Source organism: Centropristis striata, chromosome 2 (assembly GCF_030273125.1).
Source record: "Centropristis striata isolate RG_2023a ecotype Rhode Island chromosome 2, C.striata_1.0, whole genome shotgun sequence".
NCBI classification, from domain to species: domain Eukaryota; kingdom Metazoa; phylum Chordata; class Actinopteri; order Perciformes; family Serranidae; genus Centropristis; species Centropristis striata.
Genome location: NC_081518.1, coordinates 6492062 through 6509464, shown reverse-complemented (window position 1 = coordinate 6509464; position 17403 = coordinate 6492062). Strand labels below are relative to the sequence as shown.

The 17403-nt window shown below is 38.4% G+C and overlaps 1 protein-coding gene across 4 annotated transcripts; it reads right to left on the bottom strand.

Moving 5' to 3' along the window:
• Positions 1–929: 929 nt before the first annotated feature.
• golm2 (golgi membrane protein 2) lies at positions 930–17124 on the bottom strand. Of its 4 annotated transcripts, none has more exons than XM_059355856.1 (10): positions 16040–17124; positions 11002–11056; positions 10734–10836; positions 10298–10388; positions 9880–10003; positions 8694–8777; positions 7326–7604; positions 5915–6052; positions 3242–3409; positions 930–1993 (listed from the first exon to the last, which is right to left on the bottom strand). In XM_059355856.1, exons 1-10 carry the CDS (start codon positions 16364–16366, stop codon positions 1917–1919), a joined length of 1446 nt encoding a protein of 481 aa, XP_059211839.1. In that variant the 5' UTR covers positions 16367–17124; the 3' UTR covers positions 930–1916. The 4 variants fall into 4 exon arrangements, with proteins under 4 accessions (XP_059211839.1, XP_059211847.1, XP_059211855.1 ...); XM_059355864.1 differs by having other exon boundaries at positions 8694–8774; XM_059355872.1 differs by lacking the exon at positions 3242–3409.
• Positions 17125–17403: the final 279 nt, after the last annotated feature.

Below are 17403 nucleotides of genomic sequence, written 5' to 3'. Positions count from 1 at the left end.
CTTGTATTTTTCTTCTCGCAGCTTTAAGGAGGAAGACTGTCCTTCTTTTATTAGTAGTACATTAATTAACACATAAGAACCCAGACCCAGTAATCCTTAAAGGAAAATTATAGGGGATATACCACAGACCAAGTGGACCACATAGAACACATTTATGTTTTAAAAACAAATCCACCCCTAAATGTCATGTTTATATTTCTCATTTTAAAATTTAAAGAAACTAGACACCATTTTCTACTTACAGACACAAATTTGCCTTTTTCTTTGCATCTCCACAACATACATAAAAATTGTGACATTAATAGTGATGTTTAACAATAAATTATTTTCCAGATATTTAAAAAACAAATAACCCATTTGCCTTTTTGTTTGCATCTCCATAACATATATCAAAATTGTGACTTTAATTTGTTCAGGAAATGTGGTCAGAAGAAGTTAAATGCAATACAGGACACTCTATTAACGGATTAGAATTGTTAAATGGGTTTAAACTTTAAGCCTCCAAACAAAAAATAAGCTTTTTGAAATTAGCTACTTTTTCACATTTTGGAGAAGTCACTTCTTGTCACAGTCACATGACCACCACACCAGGGTGTTGAGGGATTTAGTGAGTTAATGTAAAGCTGAATATAGGAGATTCTAGAAGATTTAAAGTGTTTGTTACACGGGTGTCACCATGGGTTCTTATGGGTTAATATGGAAAAGGTCAAAATTCTTGCTGAATATACTCAACATGTGTTTCATCATCATGTAAAAATAAAAATGCCGGTCATTACAGTTATGAACAAAGGATATTCAGGTGTTAAACATCTTATCACATTTGTGATGATAACACATAGAAAATAAACCATTTAAAAGCTGTCACACCTGAGTAATCCACTCACTACTGATGACACACATCTACATTGAGCACTATCACAACTGACAGATTACATGAAGCATCACCTTTAATAAAATTAAATTACATTCAATGTGCCTTTCCATGAGAAATCAATTTTCCTGGCTGCACAAACAAACTGATTTCATGTTAACAGATTTCCCTAAAAGTTGAGGAATAGGATTTCCTCCGTACAAATGGTAACAGTTCAACTACATTATGTACAAGAGTCCTCATTCATGGAAGCATGTGTACAGTAAGTCAGTTTCTATGTGTGCTTGGTTAATCTTTGCACACTGGAGGATACTAACACCACTCTAAGTATTGCTTAAGCATCAATATTTTGCTCAGTTTGATAATTAATAAAAAAGTTTTAAATGCATGCAATGGCATCATTGAAACAAAAAAAAAAAAAACAAAGAGGAGCACTTTGGAGTGTCTGTCACAAAGAAAATAAACCGATTTAAGAGTCTATAAGCAAAGTCCTTGGCGTTTTCAATGCATTCCCACTCCTGTAAACAAAAAAAAGGTCTTCCATGTACGTCCCACAATTATGTTAGAAAAGGCAGAGTGCCGAATTAGTCTCTTTGATAAACATCTCAGATGAAGAGTTTGTTTATGTTAAGCAACAGCAACCTGAAAAGAAAAAGTAGCAAAAAGAAAACACAGTTTGAGCTTTCAGTTCAGCTGTGAGTCAACAGGGCTCTTCCTCCCTTAAGAACTGATGCAGTTATCAAATAACATAACTCAACAGTCAGTGTACAGTATATCATCTCTACTGCCATAACTTAGAACCATTAGCAAATCAACAGCAGCTCAGGACAATGCCATGATGTTTTTTTCTTTGTATTATGGTACATTATTCAGAATTAATTTCATTAGTTGCAACGTCCGTTTGTCAAACAAGTCCATGACATTGAGGATGCACCCTATAAATTCTTAAACATGTTGATGTTCAAACTATTTTCTCGAGAAAAGACCTCGGTTGGAGAGGAAGGTCTGAATATTTTTAATAAGTTACGGCTGCACGAGCTCCCATTCAAAGAATGTCAATGGCTTGATGTCTTTTCCCGTAATCCACAGCCCGGTCTCCCTGCATGTCTCGATCATCGTCATCTGGAGAGAAAAAAACAGCAACACAAAAATTAGAGATTCAATAATAAACAATATGAAGTGCTGTAACCATACTCCATTATCAGATAAGAACATTTATATTTTTCAATAAAGTTATGTGAATTATATCAACTACGGCTACCCTATAGGTCCAATCACACCACTGGCCTGATTCCAAACTGTTATCGTGTTCATCCCTTAAATAAATGGTCACATATAGTGAATTTATGTTTTTCATTGTTTTAGATTTACTTCAGAACACTGGATTTGAATTAAACAATGAATCCAGGTTAAAGTGCTGATTTACAGCTTTAAATTCAAGTCCATCTTGTGTGAACAATGTCAGATTCGCTTTTTTTTTTTTTTTTTTTTTTTTTACATAGTTCCCCTGATTTTACAATGATGTATTAATCTAGACAAAAAAAATTGAGATGACACATCTCATTTTGGGGGATGTGTCATATGTTGTACATCTATAAAGCAGGTTACTAGCTTCCTTGTTGGTCATGATAATAACAAGTACATCCTAAATTTTTATTGAGTCTATACGAGCTGAACAGTTTAACACACACACATATAAACATATAAAAATGACAAATCACAGCCATAAAACAAAAGCAGCACCCTCCAAATGTTACAAAATGTTACACTTTATGAAATATTAAAATTCTAATCCGACAGGCATTTAGGAAGTTATGGCAGGAAACAACAAAGGAAAAAAAAAAAAAAAAACGTGGACATGCAATTCAATATTTCAAGGAGAACACAGACACATTCACAAACACAGTGAGCTATATTTATCTAGTGGTCTAGATGTGGGTCAGATGTTTGGTGGGCACAGACAGGTGGTATAGCTAAAAGGACGCACAGGCAGCAGAGAAAACACTACATGGCAACTGGATTACTCTCACAGAACCGTAAGTTCCTGGGTCAAGTTTTCCCCCATATATGGGAGAATAAGGATTGTTACTGTGCCTAGACAGTAAATGATGCAATGACACAGTTCAGTTACTCATCCTGAACTGCATGCACAGCAGTCCCGGTTTGACCCTGAAGGTTGTTTTGGTAATAATTCTTAATAATCGGATGGATTCCAGGACTAAACTCAGGGTACTGTGAGTTACTCTAACTATGTGGACAAATGCAGGGGGGGAGGGGGGGCGGCAGCAGGACAGGGGTGGAGGGAGGGAGCAAGGGAGGAATGGTGGATACACATCTGGACAGGCAGTCCAGTCCCCCGGCCTGGCTCACCTTGGACGTCTTCCTCCCCACCATCACCATCCTCTTCCTCATTGTAGGCCAGCTCGGCCTGCTTGTCGGCCTCATACTCACCCACGTTCCCATCATCCCCATTGTAGTCCGCTAGCTTAGAGCCGTGTTGCGGATCTACTGGGGACTCGTTCTCATCAAAGAACCGGCCTGCAGGAGGCAGAGAAGGGCCTCATCAGGAAGGGAGGGAAGCGGAGGCAGTTGTAGGAAGACAGGGAGGAACGGGTGAAATACTGCATAATGGATGCACGAAGCAATAGATGGTGGCATGAAGAGGGTGACAAGAGATGATGAGGTGAACGGATACACAGTGGCAGATTGTAATTAGGAGACAAGTGTTTTTGAAGAGTAGAGGAGAGTTAATCATGGACTTGAAACCGGAGAGCCGAGTGGAAACAAATGTAGTTCCCTTTATAATGAGGGGAAAGTCTGGAGAGCACTGAGAGCTAATTGAGTTACTGGTTTAATCATCTTTACAATCCAATCAATCAAATACAATAGCCCTGCCGTAAATCCTATCTCACGTTTGGTTTTTGTTAGTACTGTGAGAAGTGTTGATTCAACCAAAGCCATTTCAGGCCATAGAAAGAGTCAAGTAGGCTGTTATATTAAACTGCATTTCAAGTGTTTCTAACACCATCTCCATTAAGTAAAGAGGACATATTATATTAAACACCTCGAGTCTGTGCAGCTTCAGATACACAGCTCTGTTTGGTATCAGCCATTCTGACTAACTGTTGGAAAACGATAAGATATTATAAATCAATAGCTGATGTGTTCAAATATAATATGTTTAAAAACAAAAGCAAGTAGTTGGTGTATTTTACTGGATATTATGGATATGAGCAAATACTGTGGGAACAATCTTTTTCCAATAATAAAATTTTCAAAAATGTTTAAATTCATAATTACTTGATCAGAAAAACCGTATCAGAAAAAGTTTACTAAAAATAAATACTGAAGAATTGATAATGAATATATATAACAGTTTAAATACTTATTTTCCACAAAATGAACACTCATGTACCAGCTGCTCTTTCTGCTCCCTCTTCTCTCCAACAGCAAATTGATACACAGAATCAAAAAATTATTGGAAGTAAAGCGTAAATAAAACAGCGTGATAATTGAAGTATAAACTGATGTAAATATACACTGAATTTGATGTGTTCTTATTTGTTCTCATGTGCAGTTTTGTTACTACTGGGACACTAAGGGTCAGTGACAAATGAGGATTGGCAAGATGTCAAATGGTGTAACCACAAATAAATGATAAATATTACATAGTTTATTCACCTACATTGTATTTAAGTGGACTTATACATATAATTACTTCATTTAAAAAAAAATCAAAACTTGTTTTTAATCATTTCTACATTTACACAGTTTTGTCAGTATTGAGCAGAACATATTCTAAATACAACCATTTTTTTCTAAAGTTTTAACAAATTATGTAAAATTTGTTATATACCATAATGTTGCAATGTAAACGTGGATTGTATTTTTTTCTTTTCTCATTTTAGTTCACATTTATTTCCCTGTATATAATCAGATTTTTATCGGGAAAAAATTACTGGTTACACCAACTGACACTGGGTTAGATGATGTCATAGACCCTTAAACGTATTTTTTATTTTATTACTTATCTGATTATTGTAATTTTACTGGCACAAGAATTTCCTTCTGGATCAATAAAGTTATATCTTAACCTATCCTGATATTTATGTTTTACACATTATCCCAATTTTTTTGGAATGGGGGATGTATTAAGTATAATACATGAATAAATGTATAAACTCTATGGATCTATAATGGCTGCCCTGTCTCTATCACACAGGATCTGAGGCTGTTTATGTTCCAGTCTGATTTCAGATGGTACTACAGGACTGGGTGGGCTCTGAGCTTCTCTGAGCCAGGCACCGTCTTTGAGCTGCAAGTGTCTAGTGAGCACCAGGCAGACTCTGCCAAAAACAAGACATCTGGTGGGTGTAGGGTGTTAATTTGCCGTAATAGGATGCAAGTATAATGAAATCAGAGGCAGAAGATTAGAAGAAAAACAAAATGAGGACGTGAAGTGAATGCAGTCAGTGTTTGGAGCAGCAAAGCTGCAGGGGGTGAGGTGGATGTGTAAAAGAGATGAAAGAACAGAACATATGAGAACAGAGGAGGAGGAGGAGGAGGAGGAGGAGGAGGAGGGAGGAAGGCAGCAGAGCAGAGCACAAGCCAGGCAGCAGGAAAGGATCATCTGGGAGCCAGGTGTGTGTCATTTGTCTCCTCTCCTCTGCAACTGAGCCCTCCCTCTCCTCCCTGCCAGCGCTCCAAGCCATATTCAGACATGACTTACATTGAAATAACTTTCGTGAATATGTGTTATGTGGAAGTTAGTAATGGGGAGAATTCACACAGATGGCATGACTCCAAATTGTAATTTGTAAATTTTTCTCTCTGCGTTGCCACACGTCACAGAGAGCCGGGAGGCAGCAGCTAAGCACAAAGGCAAAGCTAACAAGAATTGTTGTTTTTCAAGGTAACACCCCCCCCCCAACAAAATCAATCAGAAAATAACAAGTTAGTTAAAAAAAACAACAACACCCTTCCAACCAAAACCTCCCTTGCAAATTACAGTATTCTCGTTCAAAGTGTTGTGGAGAAACTCACTTTGACGGTGGTGCACTGGTTCTGCTGCGACTTGGTCTTTGGCGTGGTGAAGCTGGATGGGGTTGGGCACCTGGGCGGGGTTGGGGGGCAGAGGGATCCCCTTCAAGTGTTCGTTGTCACCTTTGACATTATCTGGAGCTGCGATTAGAAAGAGGGTTAGCCTCTGTTGAAAATCTCTTGAAAACCACCTCCCAACATGCTATAACTACAGGTACATGTAAAAAAATTAGAATATCATGGAAAAGTTCAATATTTTTTGTCAATCATTTCAGAAAGTGAAACTCCTACATAATATAGATTCATTACAAGTAGAGTGAAATATTTCAAGCCTGTTTTTCTTGTAATTTTGATGATTCTGGCTTAGAGATACTAAAAACCCAAATCTCAGAACATTATAATATTGTGAAGAAGTGTTATCTGCTGGTCCTGGGTCAGTGGTGGTTTGGGGCCATGTCCTCTGCTGCTGTTGCTCCACTGTGTTTTCTGAAGTCCACAGTCAACATAGCAGCCATCTAGCAGGACATTTTAGAGTCTTCATGCTTCCACAAGCTCTTTGGAGATGCTGCTTTCATTTTCCAGCAGGACTTGGCACCTGCCCACACTGGCAAAGCTACCAAAAGCTGCTTCAATGACCATGGTGTTACTGGGCTGGACTGGCCAGCAAACTGGGCTGAGCTCAACCCCATAGGAGTCTATGGGCTGTTGTCAAGAGGAAGGTGAGAGACACCAGATGAGCTGAAGGCTGCTATAAAAGCAACATGGTGCTGTAGGCTGATCTCCTCCATGCCACCAAGTATTAATGCACTAATTCATGCAAAAGGAGCCCAAAAAAGTACTGAGCGTATAGAAATGAACAGACTTTTCAGAAGCCTGACATTTATGTTTAAAATATTTCCTTTTCCTTATTGATCTTATGTAATATTCAAATTTTCTGAGACACTGAGTTTTGTGTTTTCATTATCTCTAAGCAAGAATCATCAAAATTACAAGAAATACAGGCTTGAAATGTGTGTAATGAATCTATATAATATACGAGTTTCACTTTCTGAAATAACTGACAAAAAATATTGAACTTTTTCACAATATTCAATTTTTTTGAGATGTACCTGTCAATCTCCTGAATTACTACCCAACTACTTATCAAGAACATTTACGTTTGTGTTCTTTAATACAGCGCCTGAAGTTTTGAAAGGTGTTACATTAGACTAAGAACACTCATAAAAAAATCTACCAAGATAACAGTTTCTACCATCCATACACTAAACCTATTCAGTGAAATAAATGCACTGAAAGTAATTAAATCAGTAAAGTGAAGTTTCAATGAAGCCTGAGAATGACACAAAACATGCCTAAAGCTCAAAAGACTAATAATTAATACTTAATTAATAATTGGATGTGGTGCTTTCTTTACCTCTCAGTTGTCTTTGCTGCTCTCCCAGCTCGTCTGCCTTGATACCTGCCTTGTTGTCCTCTTCGAACACTATGGGTTTGTCTGCCTGTTTGATGATGCCTGGAGCTGCCACCACGGCGGCTCGGGCGTCCACTCTGTCCTGCTGGAGCCTGGGCTGGTCCAGGGACAGGCCCAGACCCCCGGGGCCATCAGCTGCCCCGACTCCAGGTCCAGCACCACCTCCCACAATCACATCAGGGGCGTCATCGTGCTTCTGAGTGATGGCTGGTTTCTTCAAGGCTGGAGATACATTGAGTGGCAAAGTGAGAAAAGCTTGGAAAGAAAGATTTTTTTGTGTTTTATTTGCCACAAGGACAGAAAATACAAGATTTAAGACGTCACATTGAGTAACATACAAGGATTGAACCCTGTTTTCTCCTTCTTGGCTGTTTGTAATCCCATCAACAAGTCACAGATTCTAAATCATAAGGTAGTAAATTAATCCACATTTAAAATCTAACCCATCTCTACACCAGCACTGGTATCTGCTTTGTTAGGTAACACTTTACAATAACCATCATTTATAAATGGTAAACATGTTAAATCATCATTTATAAACCATATATAGGCCATTTAGAATGGTAAATTTGGTAATTGGTAATTTATTAATGTTTATAAATGGCAAATAGATGGTATATTAATGTAAGTTTATAGTTACTTGACCATTAACAAACAATTAAATATAATTAATAGTTCATTAATAGTTTTAGTTGCACTCATTTTTAACATTTTAAACACCATATTAAGTATGTTAATGATTTTGAAATGATTCATATACCTTTAAGAAATTGGTTGAAAACATTTAAAGATTAAATTTGTATAGCACTTTGTAAATGGTTAATAATTGGTTTATAAACCATCTATAAACATCACTTAGTTGTTATTGTAAAGTGTTACCGTTTGTTATTGTTTACTTGCCCTTGAAATTGAAGCACATTTACAGCAATAAAAGATAAAACACATAAGATGAAAAGTGTGATGAAAAATTCAAGTCGTTATATTGAGAAACTTTCGCAAAATGTCAGTGTAAACTTGCAAAGTTGGATTGTATAATAAAATGACTCAGTATCCCAAAATAACGAAAAAACCTTCTGAAATGCTGACTCACTTATCTCAAAGTAATGACTTAGTATCTCAGAATAATGAGAAACTTCTTCAATAGATACTAACTCATTATTTCGGCGAAGGTTTCTCATTATTTTGCTATACAAAGTTGTTATTGTGTGGAAGTTTCTCATTATAACGACCTAAAGAGCTCTTTTCTTTTTTCCGCTTCCGTAGGTTTGCCAGCCCAACAATTACTCTTGAAAGTTCAGGACCACTGCTTACCAAATTGCACATCGTCAATTTTTCCCACCTCGCTGTCTTCAATACCAGGCATACCAGCATCACTGCCAGGCTTACCCATCTCTTCTGTAACAGAGCAGAAGAAACTTAGTTGCCACAGTTACATATGTGGGAATAACATACAAAGGACACTAAGAGTATATATATATATATATATCTATAAAAGCAAGAAGCCTGTGTGTGTGTGTATGTGTGTGTGTGTGTGTGTGTGTGTGTGTGTGTCTAGTTCATATCTCGCTGATCGTTAGTCAGACTGACCTCAGATTTCGTATGTGCCTTGCGCATGCCATGAAGGTGTGCATCCTCGATTTTGAAGATTTTTGAATTCATTTTTCAAAATATCATTATTTACGTAGGACGTGTTGCAGCATTGCACTGTTTCTGATTGGACGCCTTTTAGGGGAGCTCCGCCCCATTGTGTGATAGGCCTACACCTGGTCAGTAACACAATTCACTCTGGATTTCCACCCTGACTCATCTCATCTGGAAGTCTATTTAGCCTACCTATCTTTAGGAGTTTTAAAGTGCGCTACAAGGTTCGATTTTCCAATAATATTCGAATAGTTTCCAGCGAATATCAATGTTCAGTGTGTATGTGCTGGATAGTGTGGTACCTTATGAAAAGTAAGTGTTTTATGGAGTTCAGACGTTGTAGTGGTCTGCATGTAATGTGCAAATTCTGTTATTTGCGATTAGCATGCTAAGCGGAGATTTAGCTTCATTCACTTCTTATGTTGCATTACTATGTAATTCAGGGATGACATTCATGTTGCTTAGCGTAATGCACATAATCATTTGATATGAGATACTTACATGCAATATAGTATATCAGCTAATTGGGTTCATGTTAATGTACTTTTAGTGCAGCATACTGCTTAATGTGCTATCTCACGATTAGCATGCTAAGTGTAGATTTAAGCCCTTTCTTCTGCATCAGTTTGATCCATTGAAAACCGTAAAACCAAAACTTTATTAACTGACAGCTAAGCATAATACGGACGGAGGATACTTCCTACGGACACTGCACTCGTATTATGAAATCAAAGAATGGGAACTTATGAACAAATTGTGCATTTTCTACTACATTTAGCATGTAGGTGTATAGCAGTTTGAGGAAGAACAATGAAGACAGTATCAGCATTAGTTGACACAATCACATCCACTGTACCTTTTAAATCTGGACTGTCATGCCGGTGAGTGGCCACAGTATGGCGCTCTCCAGCCAGCTCCACCCCGGCTGCTCCCTCTGCATGTCGACCAGCCGCTGCACCCTTCTGGCCGTCCATTACACTCTGAAGAATATAGAGTTGAATCAGAGAAAGGAGCATATGGAAAATGTAGAGAAGAATAAACTCTGTATGTTTAATAGAGGAGCGTTAACAAGACTTTAACAAGACTTTTCTCAGAGACACAGAGGAGAATAAATTGAGTTTGGCTGCTATAGTTATTACATTTTTGTTAAAATCTGAGTGTAATGAATTAATGCTTCAGTGCTCAGGAAAAGCAGCACGTACAGAGAGAATCATATAGTGAAGAGTGACGCCATCGATCTCTATCTTGTTTGTTGGAATTTGATCAATACTAACCTGTCTGAGCTTCAGTGTTTCTTCCTCCAGAGTCTTTTTTGTTTCTTCATACTCGTCTTTCAGTTGTGCGATCTGACGTCCACACTGTAAACTAGTGAACACATACTCCTCATTAGTTTCACACACATAATCTCAATAAAAGTAAGTATAAATCTATTCTAAAAAAACATTATGGCATCTAATATAAGTGAAACATCACAGAGATAACACCATCCTTTTAAATAAACAAGTACATGGAAAATTAAGATTACCAATGACCAAATATCACAGATTTTTTTAGTGAATACATCATTAAAATACAAATAACATGACACAATGGCTGATTAGATCACAAATTTGCATTTTGATAAGTTTTAGACATCATGTCATAGATCCTTGAAGTTGAAAAACCCCCAAGGGCAATCACAAAGGCTGAGAATTTTTTTTTTTTACATACCTCTCATACTCCAGTTTTCTTTCCAAGGTAGTGCTGTTTTTCTTCACTTCTCTTAGCTGCTCTTCTTGTTTCATGAACTCCTGCTTCAGCTCCTTTAGCTGCTCTGTTTGCAACAACACAGACACATATACATCATTTTAGAGAGGTGTAGTTCTTGATTGTTAAATGTATACATTTCCAGAGAGGCTTATTATTATTACAGAGCGTCTATTGAGGGATTTTGTGTTGGAGAGTGCCCTCTGCTGGCCAGACAGGGCTACAGTCCTACCTTTCAGCCTCTGGATTTCTGTCATCTGGGCTGTGACATCACCCTGCACCTTCATCTGTGCAGAAGAGAGAGAAGAAACAGATTCAGAAATCTTATCATCTGAAGGACAGCATGCATTTATAACACAGTTCCAGCTCAAGCCATAGAAGACTAAACTGGAACAAGTTGTCTCATTAGTAGAAAGTGTCACTGTTAAAGTGAGGAAAACAAGGAACAGGTTTATCTGGTCTTTCTGTGTAATGAGGACGCTCAGCACAACAGATGGCACCCACGCTGACATTTAAAGTAGCTACTGCTACAAAGCAATACATTTCCGCCTATCAAAGCCAGCACGGGGAAAGTGATGCTAACCAAAGGCCCGATCGCTCATTCCATAATCAAGGTTCATACACTTTTTGAGTGGTCAAATTCAAGCACTTTTCAAGGTCCACTTTCAAGTTTTTCCAGGACCTTTCAACGGTTGTAGGTTGCATGTTTTAGATGAGTACTTACATGCTAAAAGGGGTAATTTCACTCAACCTAACAACAGCGATGGTTTTACACTTTTAACAACCAAAAGTACAGTTTATTGTTGTTTATTTATTGTATTGCTAATCTCAATATTTAGGTTTTTTTTCATTGAACATGTGATTATCTATAGTCAGATTGCACGAGAAATACAGTAAGAATTTCAAGCATTTTCAAGCACTTTATCCAAAATCCAAGCACTTTTCAAACCTTGAAAATACAACATTTAAATTTAAGCATTTTCAAGGATTTCAAGCACCAGTACGAACCCTGAATAATGTTTAAGGATTTATAAGGGTGATTGAAAAAGTATCTCACAACATCCTTTATAAGCAAAGTGCAGAAGTTCTCAGACATAACTGACAATACAAGAGAACAAATACAACAGCTCTGTAACAAGCAGTACTGATGTGAAACTGAAGTAGGGAGCAAGCAAACAAGCAGAGAGCCAGGAAACTTGGTCCTTGAACTTTAAAGTGATACTTGAAATCTACCTTTTGAGTATCAAACACTTGATCCCTGTGGGCGTGAAACCTGGCTGATAAACTGTTATTTCGTCCCTCACAAAAACACTTGTATGATACAAAAGTGACAAGTTTAGAAGCAGACGAATACTTTCAAAAAACGCCCACAAAAGAATGTGACCTCAAAAAATGATTGTTCTGTCAAAATACAGATGAAGACAGATAGAATTCGGGCAGAGCTTTGGGAGGGTGCATACCACAGAAAAGACAAAATAACTCAATAATGACTGTCTGTAACATGCTGTAAATATCAATAGACAGCATTGAAGTGAATTGTACCACAGAAGAGGTTTGAGAAATCTCAATGAATAGACTTTTTTTTTCCTTTACAGAAAAATATGTTGGACTCTATTGTAGTTGTCTGACTTATTGAATGAGTTATAATCGGCTGAGAAAGAAGGCAGCGAGGAAAGAGTGGACAGGAAATACAGCATTAATGTCAAATGTTGAACAGACTTAAGCTTCATTCTGTCACTCCCTGGCATGTGGTTATCGACTTCTTTCACAGTCTGCTGACACCGGACATATAGACGACAACTTAACCACACTGTTTACAGACTGTATGAGGAACTATAAGCTAGCACGAGTCATTATGGCACCTAATGGGTACAAGACTGTATGTACTGCACTGTGAGGAAGCCGTTAGAGTGGCAATATTGCATTGCAGGCCTCTCACTGTATGCAACCAGGATCTCTTGAAACAGGGTTAGGCTGTTTACAAAAGAAAGGAGTGGAACAACTGCTATTCAACACCTGAGCTAATCTTAAATAAGGAAGTAGGGAGCCGGATACTGAAGTTACAACCAGGAATTAAGGGAGCACGTGGGTGACTCTCATGAAGCCAGTCTAAGTTCTGTCTGTGAAGATTATAAGGACATACTTTATTAAACTAAATATATTTCACTTTTATATGAATGAATATAGCCATAATGAGGCACAATTCATTGTTTTGTGTTAAAATAATATTTTCTATATTTTTAAACATATTTTTGATTCACGAATTCATTAGTCCAGATAATAATGTCATGGTTTCCCCACACTTGTATACAATAAATATTTAATAAACTTTATCAAAATAAATATACATTTGTTTAAAAATGTATAACTTAACAGAATATAATCAAACATAATGGTTTTTAACAATGTATAAAGACCAAAATCTGAATGAAAATTGATGAGAGAAAATGGTTAAATGTTACAGTAATGATGGAATTGTTTGCATTAAAATATGTGTATATTTTATATTTTATTTAAAATACACGTTGGTGATGCCAGCTACCCTTGATCATATTTAAGTGCTTGCTAAAGATTAAAATAAATAAATAAAAAAACGTCCATTGTTTTTCTTTTAATTTAAGAATGTGTTACGGTAATGAATTTTGCTCACAGTGTCTCTAAAAATGAAAATATGTATTCACTGCTCTTGGATTTTTGCTATGAGCTGTACCATGTTCATGAGAATCACCCATAGACTCCTCTTTATTGCACACTTTGCAATTCATACTAACCTCAACAACAATAAAAAGTTTAACATCTGACTCCTTTTTTTAACCACTGCAAGAGTGTCACAAAATGTAGCTGCTGAAAGAGTTTTTAGCTCCACAACTAATGAATACAGATTTGGAAACAAACCTTAAAATGGTAAATGAAACATGGCAGCTTGTAGAAGATTAGACTGCCAGCATAACAAGCAACTAAACAGAAGGCTAACTGTTACAGGGCCATTGTTTTGCTATGATTTGGCCACAGAATATTGGATCTGGCTCACAAACACAGTGTGTGCTGGTCAGCAGGAGACCCGATTCTGAATGAAAATGTTCCTTATTAGGCCGACCGCTGACTCTCTCTTTATTTATGCAGCCAACATTATTTTTCATACTAATGGGTGTTCATTTTTTAAGAGCAATGGCTGATTTTAATTTCACAGCTTGTTTGCTGAGAATTTAAAACCATTACGTATGTATGTATATATGTATGTATGTATGTATGTATATATGTATGCACAGCCCATTATAAGCAGCATTATCTTCATGGTCACAAAGTAACTAACTCCACTCAGAAGAGAAAAGGTTTGATGTAATGTGGTAAAGGACAGCTTGTCAGCAAATTCTGAGCAAAACAAGTTGCTACTCATGGCTGTCGTCCAACCTGATATTCCTGCAGATTCCCCTGCAAATACACTTAAGTCCTTTAGTCTACAAGTCATTCATTATCAATGGGTAGTGATAAGTTTGCCTATGCAGGATCTGACCTTTTCCTACAATAAGGCTGCCAGAGATCTTGCAGCCAGACATAAAGTCGACTTCTGCTTCTAGTCAAATTAATGCGTCCTGTTTAGTTCCACTGGTTGGACATTGCAGACCAACAGTGGTTTCGCTATGACACAATACATCAGATAGGATCACCATTTAAAAAACAAATGTATGCCTGTCCATGAGAAATAAGCATGCCAGACTGAATGCAAATTACAGGAAAACCTCCCCCTCCATCTGTTGTCTAATTGTCTCCTAGGGCAGCTGGACACACACTGTTCAGAGGGTGCTGGGACACAAATAACAGTGAATTGCTGGCTGGGCTACTGTGCAGGGCAAGAGGTGGGAATAGCTTTGTGGGGCATAGAGCCGGGCCACTCTTAAATACATTATAAGTGGCTTAGAGAGGCATAGACACAGGGAAACAACACAATTTCACGTTTCTCCTAAAAAAAAACTAAAGGATTAATACACTTGAGGACCAAGAGCTCTGATTTTCCAAATGAATAAATAAATAAAATGTTGGTGGAGCAGGCTCTGAGGTGGACAAATGAGTTCCCAGCCAAGGACGAATTGCATCTGCTACTTGGTACAATAGACTATTTGAGACAAACCATTGCGTTCGTCATAATGACTCCATAACAGTGCCTCTTAATTAAAAAAATATCCCTCCATTATGAGTTGCCCAAGTTTTATATGCTTCATCTGGTAGTAATGTGGAATTAATGACTAAGTGGGTAAAAGCAAATAATAACACAGAGAGAGCATTGTGGTGATTTCAGAAAATTACATCACATTACAGTATTACTGCCTTTAAAACCAGGAAAAGACAACATCACAATATCCAAAATCTAAGACAATATCTTGTCTCATATCAGAATATTGCCACAATACAAATAGCCTTAAATAAGGTTATTGTAATGTTTTGCTGCAAAGGAAATGTTGCCTTTTCCTAGTTCCGTTACAGTGAAGTGATTCTAATTTAAACTTAGCTGACTAGCTTAGTGAAGTTAACAATAAAGCTGCTTTGTCTTAATTTTTCCATTACTATTTGCTCTATCAGAGAATGTGGCACCCACCCCTTGATTAAATATTGTATGAGCAAGGACCGCAGTATCCAAACGGACACAGACCGGATCCAGATATTATACATTTGTTGTGTCACCTGCTTTACATGTCAGAGGGTTTAAACTAGGGATGCACAATATTATCGGCACGTATCGTTATCGGCCGATATTGGCTTGAAAATGAACTATCGGACATTGGTCAACACTGATATAATAAAGTGATAAAATAATGTGGTGCACATCACCTCTCTGTTGCACCTTGTTTGTAGCTCATAGAATTGTGCAGTGTAGTCTGAGTCCACCTATTTATTTATGTTCTGATTAAGGACTGAAGCTGATTACATTTTTTGTACTTTTTGTGATTTTGTTTGCACAGTGCATGTTCCCAGTGAACACAGGTTATGTTTACTTATTATGTCACTTGGGAAATTGGCCAAATTTGCCCTGATTGTGGGTATTAGTTGTGCGGGAAAAAAATATCGGTATCAGTAATCGGCTAAATGAGTTGCGAAAAAAATCGGCAAATAAGACATCGGCAAAAAAAATCCAATATCGTGCATCCCTAGTTTAAACCATGTTGAGAAAACTTTGGTCACCTGTTTCTGCATGTATTCTCTGATCATCTCTCCTACTGCTAGATCTCAGTAATTAAAAATAAACCGGGGTGGGGATCATTCACTGGCCATACCTTTTCATCATTACACTTTTTGATGAGCGCCTCCCGGGCCTGCAGCTTGCCCTCCAGGACGCTGTAGTCTCCATCCTTCTGGTCGATCTGCTTCCTGTGCGTGTCCACCTGCACCATCAGCTCCGAGTTCCGCTTCTCCAGCCGGCTCCGCGCCGCGTCCGTCCGCTTCACCTGCGTCTGCACCTCCGCCATCTCATCCAGCAGGCGGCCGTGCTTGTTGGACACTGTCCAGTAGTTGAAAGACAGTATGGCGATGATCACCATCAAGAAGATGAGGATGAAGGACGGGAGGCGGCCTCCCCTTCGGTTTGCACCAAACCCAACCATTTCAACAACACAAAGTGTAACGTTACTTCAGGTCGTTACCGCAACCTACAGAGGCTCGATGGGAGTAAAACACATCCGTCTACGTGACATGCCGTGGATATGCGGCAACTGTTCGGAAAAGCAAACACTACAGTACACGGGCAGACAGTCATGAATGTTCAAGACTTTTCACATTTCTACTGAGCTTTACTCTCCGTCCTCCTTCCGCACACTAGGCATCTTCTCTGCAACCCGTCCAATGTCAGTGGGTTAGATGAAACCCGCCCGCAGGGACGTGGCCTAGCTCAGCTGGCAACGTTAAATACAGCAGGCGAGACTAGACGTGGACAGCTCACGTTACACGGCACCGTGGCAGTGGGGACTGCAAACACAAACCATACAGATAGCTATATAACGCTAGCCTCCAGCTAAGTCCTTTTCACGGTCCCCCTGCAAGCCCTGCAGGGCTGCACACACTCTCCTCTGGAGCTCCTTTTAGCCGCCGTCAGTCGACACCACTGATGATTTTCGATCCCGACTGATGTTAATGTTAGCTCCTATTGACGCTGTTAACGCTGCCCAGCTAACACTTCACACTAGCTGCTAGCGACAAACGGGTTAAATGCGAGAACACAATTAGCGACTCTCTGACAGAAAGTATCGTCTCTACGTGCGGAGGACGGACGTAATCCTTGCAATAAAACAAACCAAGTCCCAACAGACACTAAAGGACACAGGCTTTGTATCACTCCACCTTTCGCTGCCTACCAAACCTGATTTCTGCGCTGCTGCGTGAAGCTAACTGCAAACTGTCTGCACCACTTCCGCCCCGAAGCGCAAATGACAATTTCAAAATAAAAGTCAGAAGTGAGTTATTAGCAGCCCACAAAAGCGTGTGATAAGCGGTTGTGGTTGGCGTAAATAAGGTTTACGGCTTAGGCTACACGTATTTCTTTAAAAATGGAAGAAGGTTATTGGAAATACAGTGAAAGGCGACAATCATATATTAAAACGTGACATTTTATATCGCGAGCAGTGGCCGAAGACCGGAAGTACAT

What these genes read in the sequence shown, in the direction of transcription:
- golm2 (XM_059355856.1), bottom strand. Translation starts at nt 16,366, where the DNA reads ATGGTTGGGTTTGGTGCAAACCGAAGGGGAGGCCGCCTCCCGTCCTTC. An exon ending in AAAAGTGTAATGATGAAAAG is followed by an intron (nt 11,057 to 16,039) that starts GTATGGCCAGTG and finishes TCTTCTGCACAG; the next exon opens with ATGAAGGTGCAGGGTGATGT. An exon ending in AGAAAACTGGAGTATGAGAG is followed by an intron (nt 10,389 to 10,733) that starts GTATGTAAAAAA and finishes TGTGTTCACTAG; the next exon opens with TTTACAGTGTGGACGTCAGA.